We start from the raw sequence: 18,593 nt of genomic DNA, 5'->3' as shown, positions 1-18,593 counted from the left end.
CCCTTTAAGAATTAATTATCCAAAAGCTAATTATCTTAAAAGATGAAATTATAATAAAATATTTTGAACATTTAAGGAGCTCTTAGTTTGAAGGGATAGGAATGCAGAAAATGGTCTAAAACCATCCCAATACTTACAAATAAAATACAATTGTCTTAACCACCCTAGCTTTCCTGTAACTGCTCTAAAATACTCAATCGGTTCAGTGGTTAGCAAAATCTTAAAACACTCTACTTTTTTATAGGCTACTGCGATTTTTTTTAAAGGCTTCTTTTTAACTCAAAATATCTTTCTTGTTATTTAATGAAAGAAAACCAAAAAAACAGCCCACACATTGAATACATAATACAAAAAATGCACAAGTTCCATTTTCACGAATGATTTAAATTTACATGGCTTGGAATATACCATGAAAGAACATGCTAAAAACTATTTTTTCCTTCAAATTTGCTAATAATCAAACCAATTTCTTTATTATTTATTTATTACATAACATTGTAAAATTATTTGATAAAAAATATTTACTTTTTGAATAAACCTTTTTGCCAGTCAAAAAAAAGAAGATACATTTTAATTTTTGTTTATTTTGTTAAACCAAGAATTGAGGCAAAAAAGTTTTTTTAAAGAATATTCTTGCCATGTATGATTTAATTTTATTTTAACAATGCTTTACATGAATAGAAGGTCTCTGAAAGAGACCAATAAAATTTTACAACTCAAATAAAAGTATAATATGTCCTATTGTTGCTGGACCATTTTTCTGTGCAAATGATTTTTTATTGCGGATTTTTTTCTCATTATATTGTTGGAAAATTAAACAAGAACGATTATGTTCATAAGCAGAACAACAATAATAATAGTAAACCTTTATGCAGTAAAATAAATGCAATATCATTTAGAAAAATAGATAGTTATGGAGAACTTTAAGACTTGCATTTGAAGACAAAACGTACGGACGTGCCTTTGTAGTGGAATTTTTTAGCTCAGGTATCTAAAGGGATAAGACAATCATCCCCAATGCTGACATACAAAATTATGCTTCTGTAGATTACAATTTGTGGTTAAAACTAACCAAAAAGTCCCCAAAAGTTCAACGAATAGAAAACGTTAACTTAAATTAAAAAAACTAACGTAATAAAAAGTGCAAGGTCCCCTGCCTCCCTGGGTTGATCTCCTAAAAATGAAACAATTGCACTATTATGTCTGCACTGTTTTATAGAGGGCTCGGCAGCCACGCAATAGGAATAAGCTTCTCAAATTTAAATCCACTTGTGTGCAAAATAAAATAAATTCCAAAAAGAAAGATTGTCAATTTAGCAACAGGTTTACACATCCAACTAAATTTTAGGTTATAACATGACGATTTACTTGAGGCTTATACGAGGCTTACGCGCGAGCCCTAGTTTTATGGTCATAAAAAATAATAACCAAATAATAAATGAAGGCTAAAGTTTCAATAGCGATATCTAAACCAGAATAATACAGAATTAATAACTATGATTATCGTAATTGGAGATATTGTACATCAATTTATTTCCCATGGATTTATCCCTTTATATCCCTGTTATGTAATTGTACGTACACAATTAGATTCATGATGAAAATAAATAGATTTAGTAATTATTCTTTTGCATGCGAAATTTATTTGCAAATAAACAAAAATAAATAAAATTAAGTTAAACTTCTTTGTCTATATCAAAATTAATATAGAAATGGTAAAATTCTTTATTTTATAAAATGAACAGAAACAATTACTCCCCCCCCCCCCCTTTCCCACTCCTAATACTTAAAAACTACACTAATCTCTTTTTGTATTTAACTTGTAAAAGAAGGGGAGAGGGGAATTAATTTACACTAGTACCTAAAGTTTTACGACCACGATATCTTATTCGATACTTTGATGAAATTAATTGCTATAGTAGTGTCCAATCATTTTAACCAATAATACAGAGGTACTAGTCATGATTTGGGGTTAAAAAAATTTATCATCAATTGTCTTATCCCTTAATATCCATGAGGAACCTTTCGTAAATTATTATAATCTAATAGAGTTTTATTAAAAGCTTTTTCAATCTAATTTCAGAGGGTTGTCATATGTTGTACAGTAGTAAATAGAAGAAATTCTCTAAATTATTCTCTAAAAGAAAACTGTAGATTAGTCAATTTATCAAAATAACTGAGAACAACTTTTTGTCCCTTTGTTTATTATTCGTAAACATAGTTTGTGTTTTAAAACAAACATTGCAAAAAAATGTTGCAAAAATTAGATGTAGAGATTTAGAGCTTCTTATGTAGAAGTAGAAGCTAATAATTCTAATTTGTATGATGTGTTCTATATCCATAGACGTCCAAGGGGGGGGGGGGTAATTGGGCGATTACCCCCCCCCCCAAACGATTTTCATTTTTCCCTCCCATTTAAAATTTACCCCTATCCTGTGGGTGCCGTAGTTACCCCCAACCATTTAGGAGGGGGTATTTACCCCCCCCAAACAATTTTGGGGGGGTAAATACCCCCCCCCAAAATAAAAAATCTCTAATAAAAAAAATTTTTGCGCATTTTTAATACTATACACTTCATAAAATTTAAATTACCCCCCCAAAAAAATTTTACCCCGGGGGTAAATTTTGGGGGGGGTTAACTAAATTTACCCCTGCCAACAGATTTCAGGGGGGGTAATTACCCCCCCCAAGCAAATTTTACCCCTGGGGTAAAAATTTTGGGGGGGGTAAAAAAAATTTGCCCCATTTTGCCCCATTTTACCCCCCAAAAGACGAATTACCCCCCCCCCCCCCTTAAAATATTTTTACCCCCCCCCAAAAAAAAGCTTGGACGCCCCTGTCTATATCAATTAAGTTTTGCTATATTTTTTCCATATTTTTTTGTTTGTATGTATGCACACACCAAAGAATTTTTAACCACAAATAATTCTATAGTGTATTGCAAAAAAGTTAATGATTTTGTTTCAAGACTATATGCATGAAAATGAGAAAATTGATTATAAAATTAATCAATTGCTTATAGTTATTCAACTGCATAAATGCGTTTTAAAAAAAAAGAAAAAAAAACAGCAACTATTTTATTTACATAAAATTAGGTACAATTATAACCATAAGTAGAGTAGCAATAACATGTCAAAGACAATACAACTTTTAGTAAAATTGGACTACCACATTTATAGAATAACTGCGCGACTAAACAAGCAATGCCTAGTGAAGGAATAGAAAAAAAGTAACTAAATAATTATTATTGCTACCAAAAAAATGCTCCAAATTGGTCAAATTGCCTTTTAAAAGCCATATAATATAAACCCAAATACCCTAACTTAAATTTAATCTATCTATTACCAATGCAGGGGAAAAGATATATCAGACTGTAAAATATTCTTTTCCGCCGATGATTTTAATCTATAGAATTGGGTACTTTATATTCCATAATTTAGGTTGTAAGTCAATTTATCGTCCATTGGTTTATCCCTAACGTAACAACCATCCCCTCCGTGGCGCGCCCCCCCTGTGCAAATTTGGGCTCCGTGACAGAAAGACGGACATGCAAAGGTCCAATTAGGTTGGGTTTTGGACAGCCCTAGGCAACAACTAGGGTAATAATAGCTTTGCAAATTTTGGCGTTTTTGCAACCCATAAAAAAGTTACCTTTTTCCTTTTTTTTACAAATCAATGGAGATACCAAAAAATTGTTTGTAGTTTATTAGAAAGATATAATTTCAATATTTCTATCCTTTTAATGTATGTCTGTATGCGCGTTTTGTATTAAAAGATTTCGCTAACCGCCTTACTGTTATAGTTCCCTCCTTACAGCAAAGCATCCTATAAGTCCTTATAATTTATTATCAGGGGAAGGAATCATTTTATGCACTCAGAAAAGAAAAGAAAATGTTCACATTTTGCCTCTAATATTCAATTAGAAAATCAAATATTGGCTTTTTTGTTAAAACGTTTTAAATTGAAGAATTTACTACATAGAAGTAACACACAAGGTTTAGCCTTTCATTTTAAATTCAAGAATTTGGGCAAAAACTTAACAAAATAGAAATCATTTAATTCAACTTTATTACCATTATTGATAATGTGTGGGGGGTGGGTGGACTTTCAAATGTAGTTACACAAAGAAAAAATGATATAAAATTATTTTGGAAATTTTAATTTTTAATTTAGGGTGATTTCTCTTCAGAGGTTGGAGGTACATAGACAAATCCACAAACAGACACCCTGTTACTTTTATATAAGATTTAAAGATCAGCATTAAATAAAAATGATTTTTTTTATTATTTTTTCATTCAAAATATACTGTTTATTATTATCTTAATTGCAAAAAAAAATACTTAAGTCATTTTAATTGTTGAAATGTAGACTTTTCGTCCATTTAAAAACAGCAGTTGCAGATTTTTATCATTTAAACGTGCCAATTGCAATGCTTATATTATATTGGTCAAACATAACTGTGCGAATATTTTTGCAATACGCTAGAATTGAACGATGATAAAATATTTCCTATTTTCATATTTTTCATCCTTTTTTTGTTTGAAAAACTAAATGGATATTGTCACAGGATAATTTTTGTTGTTACTTTAGTTTGCTAATATAGTGCATAATTATTGGTCAATGGCTAGGGGAGGCGCTGGGTGTAAAGTCATAAGTGGTGATAGAGTGTACTAAATTGTTAAATTACCCAGCTGGGATAATCAGATTAGGCGAAAATCTGTTGCAATATCCAAGTAATTATATATCTATTGATCAACCTAATTTTTACCATTTGTGCAGTTTTTATATTAAAATAAAACTAAAATCAAAAAGTCATCATTAAAGTAGCGTTATATGAGTTAGCTAAGTTTTTGGCAGTTTTCAATAAACGTAAAGAATTCACTTACATTAAAAAGAATACACAGAACTGCAAAGTCACAAGAAAATCAGGAATCTAAAGGAAAAGACAGTGGACGATAAATGTTTACTCTTATTGAAAAACAAAATATCGATCTAAAATATTCGTGGAAAAGTTTTGACACTGCAAAATTGTATCAGTCAATCAAGATTAAATAAACTGTTTTCAATGCAAACATTGTTTACTAGTAAAATTTTACAGAAAAATTACAACTTTTTGTTTATCCTATTTCATAAAAAAATTGCGATTTCTAATTTATGATTGTTTTAGTTTTTCAGAATAACACCAAACAAAAAAATTTTAGAACCTATTAAACTTTAAGAAAAGCAATAAATAATGACTATAAAAAGGTATGAATTATAACCAAATTATAGAAAGTATGAAGGGAAATTACAAAATTACAGACGCATTGTTTCAAACGTGTTTTATGTTCCATTCATTACAAACTTATTTTCCTAACAAAGAAGACAAATTTGTTTATTGTTTTCTTTTTGCTTTTTTTGTCCATTTCTTAAAGTTGGGAGGTTTAAAATGTTTTGCCTCTCTTTAAAATGTATATGTACCCAGGGATGGGAGGGAAGGGACTTTGGAATGTTTAATACGCTAGTCCCAAAAACGTTTTCATATTCGTTGGCTTAACAACCTTGGAACTTTTATTGAATTTTGATTGGTTGGTTCATTCATTGGTGATGTACATCAATTTATCGGTCATTGTCTTATCCCTTTAATGTACCCTGAAATGTAACTCGTATTAAAAAGTATCTTTAATTTAATGAATTCATCAAGTACCATAATGAAAGCTTGGATCCTAGGGGATAAGACTGAGGTAAAACTTTGGGTACCAGTATAATTTACATTGCAATAATCCCTCACCCAGTAATAAAAAAAGGTAGTTTATCCTTATGTAAATGATCTATTCAGAGAAGAGAATTATATTCAATTACCCAACTAACACAAGTCAATAATTATGTCATAAATTCAAATACATGACTTATTTATTATGACTATTAATAATGCTTTTTATAAGGTCTTAAAATGTCTAGCGGCTACGCTCCTTGATGCCTCTAGGGGCAGTTAAGGGAAGGAGGAGGGGGGTCGACCCTCCACTTCAGGAATTTTAGATTTTAAAAGAAGAAATAGTTTGTTTGTTTTTGGGGGGGGGAGGAGATACTTCGGAACAGATACACAGAAAGGAATACAGACATCATGTTACCTTCAGAAAATCATTTAAATCTAAAAGTGAAAAAATCTAAAATCAGTAGTAATATCAATTAATAGCTGTTGCGCCTTTAGCGTCTAGGTGCTATCTATGTATTAAAAGAAAAGGAAATTTTGCTTTCATAAGTTTACTCTCATTGTTAAATATTGACAAATAGAAATAAAAAGTACATAAAAATGACAAGAATAGTTTGATTAATCACAATAAAAGATGAAAATAATTTTTCTTTGTACCTCTCCACATGAAACCTATTATCAAATTGAAACCTTAAGCCACAATAAAAGTGACTTTGGTGTATACAAAAAAAAACAATATCAAGTCAATTTTTTTCGTGTTTTTAATATAAAAAAATGACCAAAAAAAAACAAAATAATATTTTTTCTTATTAGATTGGGTAAGAAATACTGATTATTTTGACATTTTAACTTAACAAATTAAATGATAACTCCTATGAATATTTTGCTAAGACATAGACGAATATTTATCGTATTTTGAAAACACCATGACTATGGAAATATTTTGCATTTATGACTGGGACATTTTTATTGTTTATATACTTAGCAAAAACAGGATAATTATCAAACAATTAAAAATTTGGCAAACATTAAAAACATTATACTATACAATAATGTAATTGCGCTCTTGATAAATTTGAGAAAATGTAAGAAAATTAGTAAGTTTGAAATTTCCAGTATGATTTCGAAACCGATAAATATCCGCTGAATTAGAACCGGTTATCAACCGTACTGAAAAATCATGTAATTCATATTATTACAGACAATTTTCCACGAATATTGAAAAATAAATCATAAAATTATTTCCAGTTTTGTTCGTACGAGCATTCGGCCACTCCGGACAAACAAAACTGGTTTTAATCTTATATTTTGTATTTTAATACCCGCGGAAAGCTGTCTATTATAAGATACGATAATTATTTAGAAATGCAGAAATCGTACATTTAAAGACTTTAGACAAAAGTTCTACAATAAAAAAGGTACAATTCTAACCTGCACTGAAATCAACTCCAGCATAATCGTCTTTGACTGCATACTGATAGGCGTAGTTGGGTGACTGGTAGGGGGAACCATACGCGGGGGGTCCGTCTCCCCTCACACCAACAGTTTGTACCAACAGTAGGGTGGCTGCGCTCACAACTACAGTTTACGCGGTTTTGGATCAATTTTTATTTAATAATTTCATTTAACAATCATATTTTTTTAAGTTTAATACCTATATCTAACATATTGATAAATTCTTTTTGCAGCAAAGCTGTTATTCTGTCCTTATGGAAGGCTAATTTTACACTCTTTTTGGTATAAACCTTACAAATATCTTCTCATTGGTTAAATTTTCAGCTCTCTCATTGGATTAATTTCTAAATTCGCTCTATGATTGGTCACAAAATTGTTGTTTTTTTAATTTTTACAATAATGGCATTTTTATCATTGCTTCATTCTATCTTTTTAATATAAAAATGTTTCTTTTTATCCACGATGAGAAATGTAGGTATCATGAACTTGCCCTAAGGCTTATTTTCTTTTGCATTAATTTAAGCTTAATTAAACTAATTAGAATGATGAAATATAACAATGGAAGGGTCATTTATTACGCTTAGAGCTGAAACCATTTATTTTATACATGATTGATGACAAAGTGTAAGGTAGCTATTTTTCGCCTAATAACACTATTCTAATAAATAGAGTGAAATTTGTAAATGTATAAAAATTAAATAGATTATAAGACTACCCTAGTGCACCTTTAAATTTTTAAAAAGTGAAATAAGACTTAAATTATCCTATAATTTATATCATTTAGGAAAAGTGCTATTTTAAGCCCATAAGCACTGACAGACTTAAATTTTAAAGATGTTTAAAAATTAAAATTGCGGATTAGTAGACCAATATGATGCACCTGTAATAATTTGATTTTATAAATAGTACATGAAGCTGGTTTTAATAAGAAATAAACAATGTACAATGTTTAATTTGGCATTTATAAATTCCTTTTTATCCAATTATAAGAAAAATTATAGGGGTAAAGTTTGAAGAAAAAAATATGCCCATTTAAAATAACCACAAAAATGGCAGTTTTTAAGATTGTGGTTCTTTTAGAGCTGAATCAATCTTACTTCCCAAACCCACGTTGCCATTGAAACCATATACTTTTAGGTTTAATACAAAAAAGCAAAAATAATTGTTAGCCAAAGAAAATTGTATCCATTTGTAGCACAACAAAATACTAAATAAACGTTTTAGTAACTTACGTTTCCAACTAGTATTAGCATTTTGGGTTTATGTTATTAGTACTAAAACTGAAAATTTAGAATTCATGCATTATATATGTACAATTCTAAACATAATTGATAAACAAACCCAAATTGTGAAAAACAAAATTACCCTTTCTGTGAATTAAAATCATTAGCGAAAGTTTAAACACAGAAGGTTAGTACAACTCAATCAAAGTGTAAAAAAGTTATACAAATTTAGCTAATTTTTGAAAAAGAAATTACTACATTTTACTAACATTTATGTTCCATTTTTGCGCAGAGCAATTTAATGATAATGTAACCCGAGCATTGCTAAAAAGGGAGCACTACTAAAAAGGGTATTACTATACATACAAACAAATTATCTGGTTTTAGAGTCACATGAAAAAGGCTAATAGAGTTTCTTAACTAAGAGTTTTGCTTACTTTGGGACATAGTTATAGGTGGAGTTAAGAAAATTATTCCCTAATATCTTGTGTAATAAGGCCTTTTAAGAGTTTTTTTTGGGGGGGGGGAATAAAAAACATATTTTGTGTGTGTAAAATATCAAATATTACATGATATAATTTAGGAGAATTAAGAATTTCAATGGAGTAATTAACCCCCACCCAACCCCCCAAATGTTTGCAGTTGACTTTCCTAGTGATAAGGAGAGGATATAATCTCCAATATAATTCAAATAAAAACAAAAAAATTAGTAGTGGGAAAAGTGGTGAATTATTCATAGTCTATTATCCTATTCATACTTTTTGGCATTTCCAAAAAAAAGAAAAATACTCTTTTTAACTCTATGTAAAATGTAAGTATGATATCCCGTGGTAAAAAAATTCGCGTGGGTGTAATTTTGTGCTTTTATGCACAGAAACTCAAATTAATTTTAATGGTCGCACATTTTCCGCGTGCACCCCCAAGGTTACAAGGACTGGTGAATGGAGGATAAAACAATCTTTCCATGCATATTCTCTAACTAAAAAAAAGTTACAAGTTGATTCCTGTAATCATTAGGCACAATTTATAAAGCGTAGCATCTCTGTAATCATTAACATAAAATTTGTAGCTTTTTATCAAAAATTTTTCTTGTTTGATTAAATCTTTCTATTCATTTGATTTTAAATGGTAATTACTGAGATAATTAGGCATAATATTATAAACGAAGCATAGTTAAATATAAAAAGTATAAATTTTCTTAAATTTTACAGGTTTATTGTTCAACAATCTGATTTGTTGAGCTTCGCTATCATGGATAGTTGTTATTCTTATTGTTTAATTACTATTTTAATTGTTCTGTTGAAGTTTATTATTAGTTTAATGTGCAATTTCATTTTATCCCACGCAGAATTAAACAAAAATATAAAATCAAAGGGAAGTAAGAAAAATATCAAAACATTGTGACTTCGACCTTTGCCTCTAGGGGCTTTATTCGGAAGCAGCTTATAGTTCCTAATAAAGAATGACGTTATAAAATACAAATGACCAATGATAGACCAGTATACATTTTACCAATTACATTGTACATTGGCCTATCATTGTATGACTTCATTTTTTATTCGGCACTATAAACTGCTTACTTTATTCACATTCTTTTATTAATTTTTTTCTTTTTCTTGAAACCATATTGATAAATGAAAAATTGAAAAATGATTAAATGGCCTAAAACCCGCCTTGAACTGATAAAAACATTCTCTAAAAATTGCAGAACGATCAGTGTAGCCATTTATTAAATCATACTGTTTAATACATACAGACAGACAGACATCCTGTTACTATAGTATATACCTAGAGATAATACAAATTGGCAAACTTAAATACAATTCTTTTAAATAAATGGCATCTTAATAACTACAATTTTGGTTTTGTATTGCAGCCCCGCGTTCTTAACCCTAAAATTTCCGCTGCTAATTCCTGCTCAATATTTCAAATTTAATGTCTGTATCCCCTCGTCGCATGATTAATGTACTTTTTCTGACTTCTTTGCGGTTATATCAGATTTGTTGGTGCATTCCCTCAAAGTTTCTATTGAGCACTTAACCCCTGCCCCTATATTTTATTTTAATAAACTACAAATAATGGGATGTTTTTTTCTTAATGTCTAACCCTTTAGTGGAGGGGGAAATTGTAAGCCAGCGCGGTCTTTAACCTAAAGTCTCCTAACCTTACCATGATACATAAAATGGGGGGAGGGGTACTATGTTCGACTATGCATTTTAAGGGAAACCGCAGCTTTGGTTATTGTTCGCAACCAAGGAGTTGAAATTAAGAAAGGTAAAATAGTCTACCAAAGACAAAAGTATAAAACTAAGGGAAAAAAGATTAATTTATGGTTTATTGTCATATCCATAAATCTGAATTCATGATTTACATTTTGTGCATAAAATTCAAGAAATGACAGACAGCCATCTAGCTATCTAAGTTTTTAATATCTATCTATTTCATTATCTATCTCTGGCTATTTCTCTAACAATCTCCCCACATTACTGTTTTGTTCGTATAAGTATATCCATCTACAATATATCTATTAATCATTGTCTATCTCACTATCTATCTATCCCTTTTTAATGAGTATTGTGCATCGAACTATCTATCTCTTCTATCCATCTCTCTATATGATTTTTGTATGATTATTGTTGTGTGCATATATGCAGGACATCCAACTGTCTTAATCTATGAAATATGTCAGAGTTCTTTAGACATTACAAAAAAACAGAATGTACAAGAGTCATAATAGCAAGATGTGTCTTTTAATTGCCTAAAGAATTCTCACAACAACATTTACTATTTTTAATGTAAGTATGTAGAATGTAAGTTGATATATTGTCAAGGGCAAATTTGTCATCAATTTAAGTTGATAATATGGACCCAATTTAGTGATCAGTTCATTGATCGTTATTATAGCCAGCTTCGAGTATCACTTCAATAGAGTATATGTAAATACAATGCAGCATCCAAGTAATAATATATTGATTCTTTTATTGTTACCGTTCTGACATGGCAGCAACAGTAACTTTTTAACGTCTTTATTATGACGAAACTTAAAATAAACTTGACCTGACATTCTGAAGTTTAATGGATTAGCTCATTAACTTTGAAGGAAATGAATGTATTCTAATTCTTTAACTAAGCATAAAGAATTAAAATTAAGATAGAAAGATATTTAGATAGCAAGAAAGATAGCTAGACTCAAAGATATATAATAGTTACAGGATGTCTGAGTGTGTGAGCAGATTAAGATCTCGCTAACTGTTAGACCAATATGAATCTCCTTTGCAGTGAAGCTTCCAAGGAAAGAAGAGGATTTTAGCAATTTTTTTTGAGGGTGAGAGAAAGCGCCGCTTGAAAATTGTCTTAAAAACTTTTTTAAAAACACATAAAAGTGCAGGGTTCACTAACCTCCCACCCATACATACCTCAAGTGTTCCTAGAGGCCTCGAGGGGCGTAGCCGTTATTATGTCCTAAAGCAATAGACAGACACATATCCCATTACTTTTCTATATGATTTATTGCAAGGAACTAACCCCTATTTGCATATAATAGTAAAAAGTGATAACATAAACCATATACGGAAGAATGTTATTTATATCTGCCATCTAAGCTAGGATGGAGAAAATGTTTCTTCATTACACTAAAAGGTAGAATTAATTATCTGCGTCCCTTTCACCTCCCTCGTTTTACCAGTTTTTAAAGACAGTATTTAAACATATCCCAAAGGCAAAACCAATTTTTCTTTAAATAAAAATAAAGACCTGTATAATGACATTTATTAAAAGTAAAAAGTATTGCTAAAAGAATGAAGTTCCATTAATTTTGTCATAGATTAACTTATCCCTATTGAAGCAATGGTCTAGTATGTATTATTAATAAGCTGTCAATTTATCGGCAGGGGTTTTTCAGACTCGCTCATTATCATAACAATGTATAGGTATATTATTACTGGGATGTTGCACCAGATTTTCATGTACTCTTATAAAGTGATATTTGCAGCTGGCTAAAATAACAATACCCCCATCCACCCCCATTTACTTAATCCATTCCCCTCATATTGGATGGACGAACTGCCCATAAAATGAGGTCCATATTAGGAACCTAAATTGATGACGATTTTTCGCCTGTAAAATATCCACATATATAAATAAATATCACATCAATGGCAGGGGATGTGTAATCTAAAGATTATAATTAATATTAAAGATAACTTTCATATTTAATTTCAAATGACTACTTTTGAAGTTATCAGCTACACCCGAAGCTTCAAGGGAAATACGACATTTTTAAGTTTTAAAAATCTTCTTTTTTTGTTGTAGGAAGGATTTTTTTCAGAGACCATTTGTAAGAAAAAAAAACTATTCCTATGATATCAAATTATTGTGTACTGTAACGAATTATTAAATCATTTAATTTAAAAGTAAACAAGACTATAATTATTTGTGAAAACGAACCATTGATAAAAAAAATTATTGATCACTTATATAAAGTAATCAGGGACAAGGGAATGATATTCTGACAACTCTAAAGGAAAAATTTCCCACATCCCCTTTCATCTTGTCCCTTCTTGTCCCTTTCATTTTGACGTCACAAGGCTCATTTTTTCTGACACTTGTAGAGCTTCGTTATTTTAGCCAGCTGCGAGTATCACTTTGTTAGAGTACATGAAAATCAGGTGCAACATCCAAGTAATGATATATTGACACTTTAAGTAAAGTACAAACAACATTCCACAATTCAATTTTTTTGTGCCCAAAGCAAATGGTTTTCTTTTGTAAAAAAAATTATTAATAAATAAAGATTCAAAACTAAAATTTAAAAATAGAGTTTTTCAAGAGAGTATTTGATTTTATACGATGGATTATTTTTAAAAAAAACTTTTATGTTTTATTGTAAAAAATACATGCGTGCAAAAATAGATGCAAAAAAAGTCCACTTGAATTTAGCGCTGTTAAAAATGACCATTCTAGCAATCTAATCTAAATCTAGCAAAATATATTGCTTCTTTTGATAAACCCATTACAGTACACTATATACAAGCGAATCTACTCTATAATTTACTTTGTATGTTCATCTGTCGGTCCGTACCGAGGGGATTGGGATTTTATTTTAAGATAGATTGCAGTATTTTGTCAAAATACCCTTTTCCAAAGAGAATCCAATATACAACTTACTTGGTCTGTCGGTTATGCTACAAAAAATAAATTGGCGTTATCCTCTTAGAATTTTTTTTTCAATTTTGAAAATTTGAGTAACCCCCCCCCCCCCCCCCCCCGACAACGACGAACAACTATTTTAGGTTAGGTTAGGTTTTAGGCTTGGGAGCCGAGCGCTGCGGCTAGGCAGGCAAGAGGGCCGAGCGCTGCGGCTAGGCAGGCAAGGGGGCCGAGCGCTGCGGCCAGAGGTCATAGTTCGCTGTCGAAAAAAAAATTCTAAGAGGATAATACCGATAAATTTACACAATATGACTTTTTCCCTTTTTATGACCACTGAACATTTGCTCAGCGATAAATTTTTTTTATGCTTCGCTTAAATGAATAGTGTTATCCTTTTTTCCAAGGCCTTGTTTGAACGGTTGGGTGGGGTTGTTTGAACTGCCTTCCCGTAGGGTTGGGATAAGAGAGGGCATTTTTTTTACAGTACTAATAAAATGAATAGAACGTCCACCAACAGATAAGAACAATCAAAAAAGAAAAGCTTGATTTTTTTCTGAAGCAAAAATATCTCTGAAATGACTGGACCAAAAATGGTTGTATATTTCAGAAGGTCTCTGTTTTGAGCCTGTGTCGATTTTTTATCACTAAATTAGGTGCGTACAGTATATAACGGCTCAACATCGCTGGAATTCATATGAACCAGAATACAATATCAATCATTAAAAAAACCAAGATCTACTGTTATTTTTCATGAATAAACTTCCATCCCTGCGAAAACAAGTTTTGACCCCCTGTAGCTTTTATAGCGGCAACACTTGTCAAGGGCCAGGGCAATGTGCGCTTTTTTTGTTACTATCAAAATCAAGAACTGATTTTTATCCATTCGTACTGACAATCTTGAAAATATTTTGATTGAAAAACAAAGCAAAATAGTATAAAAAATACTTTCAAAAAATGTCCTCTAATATATATATATTTAGCATTAACAACAATGTAAAAACATATAATAAACTGAAAATACGAAAAAAATCACTTTATATTGGCGAAAAAAGTATGTATATATAATCCTCTGATGATTGTGCTAATGACCTAGAAACCAAACTATGTAAATCCTAGCTGTTGCAAATATAAGTTAGTAAATTAACATATTTTCAGAAAAAAAGTAGTCAGTGAAAGTAAAAAAAAATCACCCCTCTGTAGATAAAAATGATTAGCTAAAATTTTTGAACATTGCCAGTTTGTTGTCAATTAAAAGGTTTAATAAAAGTACCCAAATGAGAGAAGGTGTTAATAAGACTTTGGGTACAAGTATAATTTACAGTCTATTGTATCCTACCTTCCTTCTAAATTCACAATGTTTTTGTTTTTAAGTATTATGTATATTGAAAAGTTAAACCACTAATACCATATAGAAATATCGATAAATCTATTTAATATTCCCTAAGCCTTCCTTAAGCCTTTGCAAATAAATTCTGCAATGTACATTATTGACATGGATAGATCAATAGATGATAAATATATGTAGTTAGGTTAATTTTATTGTAATACTAACATACTATACAAAGAGGAAATATTTGAATCTTTAATATAAAGAAAATAATTATCCTCTTTTAACCTATCCCCATATCCTATTTATTGCAAAGTTTTTTTTCTAACTTAATTGCAGCTAGAAGAAAATTCACCTTGACCCCTCAACCCAGCAACACCCTTTCAAGCAATTCTGAATCGTTAGTTAAATAAATTTTCTAAAATCTATTTTGGCTCTTTTTTGTTTTTTTCAAAAAATTTAAATTAAAACCAAAATAATATGAAGATAAGATTCAATTTATAATAGTTTTATAATAACCCTTTCTTATTCGTTGGCTTAACAACTTTAGGAACTTGTTTTGAACTCTTATTGGTTGGTTCATTAAGTTGATTGCCAAAAGGTTTCATCCAATAATTTAAAGTACAGAAGCAGTAATTTTATACATCATCAATTTATTGGCCATTGTCTTATCCCTTTAGATCCCTGGAATGTTTAATGCTGCGCCACTTATGAATATAATTGTACTTGTTGCCACATGATTGAAACATCAAGCAAAGTAAACAAAAACTGATAATTTGTTTAGAAAATAAACAAGCCCACCCAAAGCAAAAAAATAACAATATTCTAAAAAAATTATTCACCTTTAAAGATATGTGTTTTAGATACCTAAACCCATAATGAATATAGATATTGCTGGCACTTTTGATTTTTATTTGCCTGAAATTAAAATATGAAGATTTTTTTAAAAAATCAGTATCAACCCTCTGTTTCAATAGACTTATTCTCATAGATAGCCAATTAGGGTCAGACCCAATAGACAGTACTTAAAACTTAAAAACTAATTCATAGCAGACGAAGATTTTTGTGTTTGTTATACCTGATTCAATTACTAATACGAGCGACGACATTTTTGTTGGAAATATTTTTTTCTATCCAAAGCTTTCTATCCACTTTCTATGGCTTACTTATTATGTGGTTCGGCGAATCAATTGATCATCTAGTCTTTATATATGCATTGTTGTTTTTATCCGCATACCATTTCTTTCAAGGTCTTAGTAGAGCCCTCATTATAATATTAAAATCCAATCATTGGGCAAAAAAAATCGCCATTAAAATTTGCGAATTGCATTTTTGGCCAAAACACCCCTCATTTTTTAATCTTCCTACTTCCAGCATAAACAAACAAAGATTATTATGGGCTGCTAAAAAATCATCTAATTAATCTACCATTAAACTATAGCATAACATAACTTTAAAGCCACCACAATAGCAAAGTAAAATTCTGGGGGAAAAAGTAAAATAATAGAAGGGGCATGAGCTATATGAAACTCTACCAATAATAAATGTTTAAGAATAGATGATTAATAAAGGCAATTTCCTGGCCCAAGTGATGGAGACCCTCTTTGTTTGCTAGCAAATTGTTATTTGTTTTGTTTTTTGTAAGAATCCGACGCTATTAGCTAATTTCAAAGAGCTATTAAAAATCGGGACAGGATCCCCACCTTGTGAACAGAGTTACATATAGCTCATGCCCCTAATTTTTCTTTTTTTTTAATCTTGGAAAATTTAAATCTGATAAGAATATAAAATCTATAACAAAGATTGCCTTAACTTAATAACAAATTATAATTTTAATTGACACTATGATAATAAAATAAAAAATTTAGTCGAAATGCTATAAAATTAAGATTTCAATTAAAGGCTTAATGCACTTTTACAGTTTAATAAAGTATTTATACCATTTTACTACTTTAGAGTTCCAATTAAATTGCTAAATTCAAATCAGTAATATGTAGTCCTTCTAGTTTATTTTTGCAATTGTGTTTTTTATAATTTGTACGGGATACTAAAATACGGATACTTTCTAACCATTACTTAACTTAACCTAACCAAACTTAAAATAAGCACAAAAATATTTTTTTTTCTTCAAAAATTGTTGATTTTAAGGTTTGCAGCTAATTTCTTTAATGCACTAGCTATTATGAACAAACAAGATTTTGCTGTTTTCACAGATAACAATTTTACTCTCAATTTGTCATTTATTATTGGAGACATATGGTCAATCTTATAAAGCTTACTAAACGGTTACTGACATTTTAGATAATTAGAGTCGCACACTTTTACTATTAAGTTTTTTTATAACTTATAAAAAGTCCTATTGTAGATATTTTTGGTGTAGTTTTTGTTCGTTAGATTGAAAGTTATGAAAGAAAATTGAGAAAAAAAAAGTTTGTAGATTTAACAAAATGTCAGATTTTCTGTAAAACTTTATTTTGTAAATTAGTTTTATTCTGTACAGAAATACTTGAAAACTAAATTAGTATAAAGTTCCCATAATTTATTTTGTTTTAGATGTAACTTTTTCCCTCATATAGTATTAATCTAAATTAAGATAATTTGAGTTAAATTATGCCATTTTAAAAACTGTTTCTGTGTTTCAAAAAATAAATATTTTGATTTCATATGACAAAACATAGACGTGCAAGTGTGGGGGTAAAGGTTTTTTTTCCCCATTAATCTTTGAAACCCCTTATTTTAACCCCCCTCAAAATTTGATAATAAATTAGATTACCCCTCTCAAACCTTTGAAACTCCACCCCTCAAAATAAAAGGCTTGGACGTCCCTGTGACAAAATATAGCTTTTTTTTCATAATTTAGATCATTTTAAAAAAAATATATCTATTTGCAACCAACTTGTTTGACCAACATTTATCTGCATGTTCCAACATTCCATGGATAATTTTGAAGGTGAAGGGTTGAATATCACTTTTTGACATCTTAAAATTTTCTTTTTATTTCACTTTTTTGATAATAATGTCACATTGAGGTTACTATAGATGATACAGAGAAATACCTATTCAAACCTTAATTTTGATCCTATAAACCCAAATATAGTAAGTGCCTAAAAATCATCAAAAATTGATCCAATCCAAAAACCGTGCCTCCGAAAATGCTCCACATTTTGTGATGTTTTAGGGGAATGGAAAGAAGAGCTACTGAAACAGTGCAAATTTTGCGTCCAGGTTTTATAAATTTTTGCCGTCGCTGCCTTTTCTCGTGTTGCGAGAGGGGTGCTGCAAGGGGTTGAGATATTTTGACTCCTGGATGGGAGAAGGATATGGAGCGGGAAACTTGAACGCAGACACCTGCGTCGCGAGATTCAGGGGGTAGGAAGGGAGGGGCCAGATATGGTGACGCTTTATAGTGCAGTTTATACGCATGTACATGGATAAATATAGAAATCTTGCCTTTTTTGACGGAGATTTTTACGCAGGCGCCGCGAGACTCTCAAAACCTCTTGCCTATGGATATGTGTGTGTGTTCGTTTGTCTGAGTGTGTAAATGTGTACTTAAAATGCATGTAGCGCAGAGAAAATTGGATTGGTAAATACATTTTGCCATCATATAGTTTTAAGTATTAATTGAATGAAAGTGCATTTGTTTTAATAAAAATATATTACTTTTAGGAATAAATTGATGAAAAAATGTATGCTGTAATTATTTTTAAAAATGATGAAAAAAATTACAAAAGTTATATCACTTACC

The 18,593-nt window shown here is 30.2% G+C and overlaps 1 protein-coding gene across 2 annotated transcripts in view; it reads right to left on the bottom strand.

The window, feature by feature from the left end:
- The window catches only part of LOC145313968 (uncharacterized), a 44,238-nt gene extending 26,133 nt beyond the window's left edge, over positions 1-18,105 (bottom strand). For both annotated transcript variants that reach the window (XM_080153636.1, XM_080153637.1), the window contains exons 1-2: positions 17,990-18,105; positions 7,124-7,270 (exon numbers count right to left, since the gene is read on the bottom strand). In XM_080153636.1, coding sequence (XP_080009762.1) covers positions 7,124-7,270; positions 17,990-18,008 — 166 coding nt within the window. In that variant the 5' untranslated portion in view covers positions 18,009-18,105. The remainder of the gene's footprint in view (positions 1-7,123; positions 7,271-17,989) is intronic.
- Positions 18,106-18,593: the final 488 nt, after the last annotated feature.

This window comes from Acartia tonsa, chromosome 3 (genome assembly GCF_053477335.1).
Source record: "Acartia tonsa isolate MP-2025a chromosome 3, ASM5347733v1, whole genome shotgun sequence".
Classification (NCBI taxonomy): Eukaryota; Metazoa; Arthropoda; class Copepoda; order Calanoida; family Acartiidae; genus Acartia; species Acartia tonsa.
The sequence above is the reverse complement of the archived record's forward strand: the minus strand, read 5'-3'. Positions and strand labels throughout refer to the sequence as shown.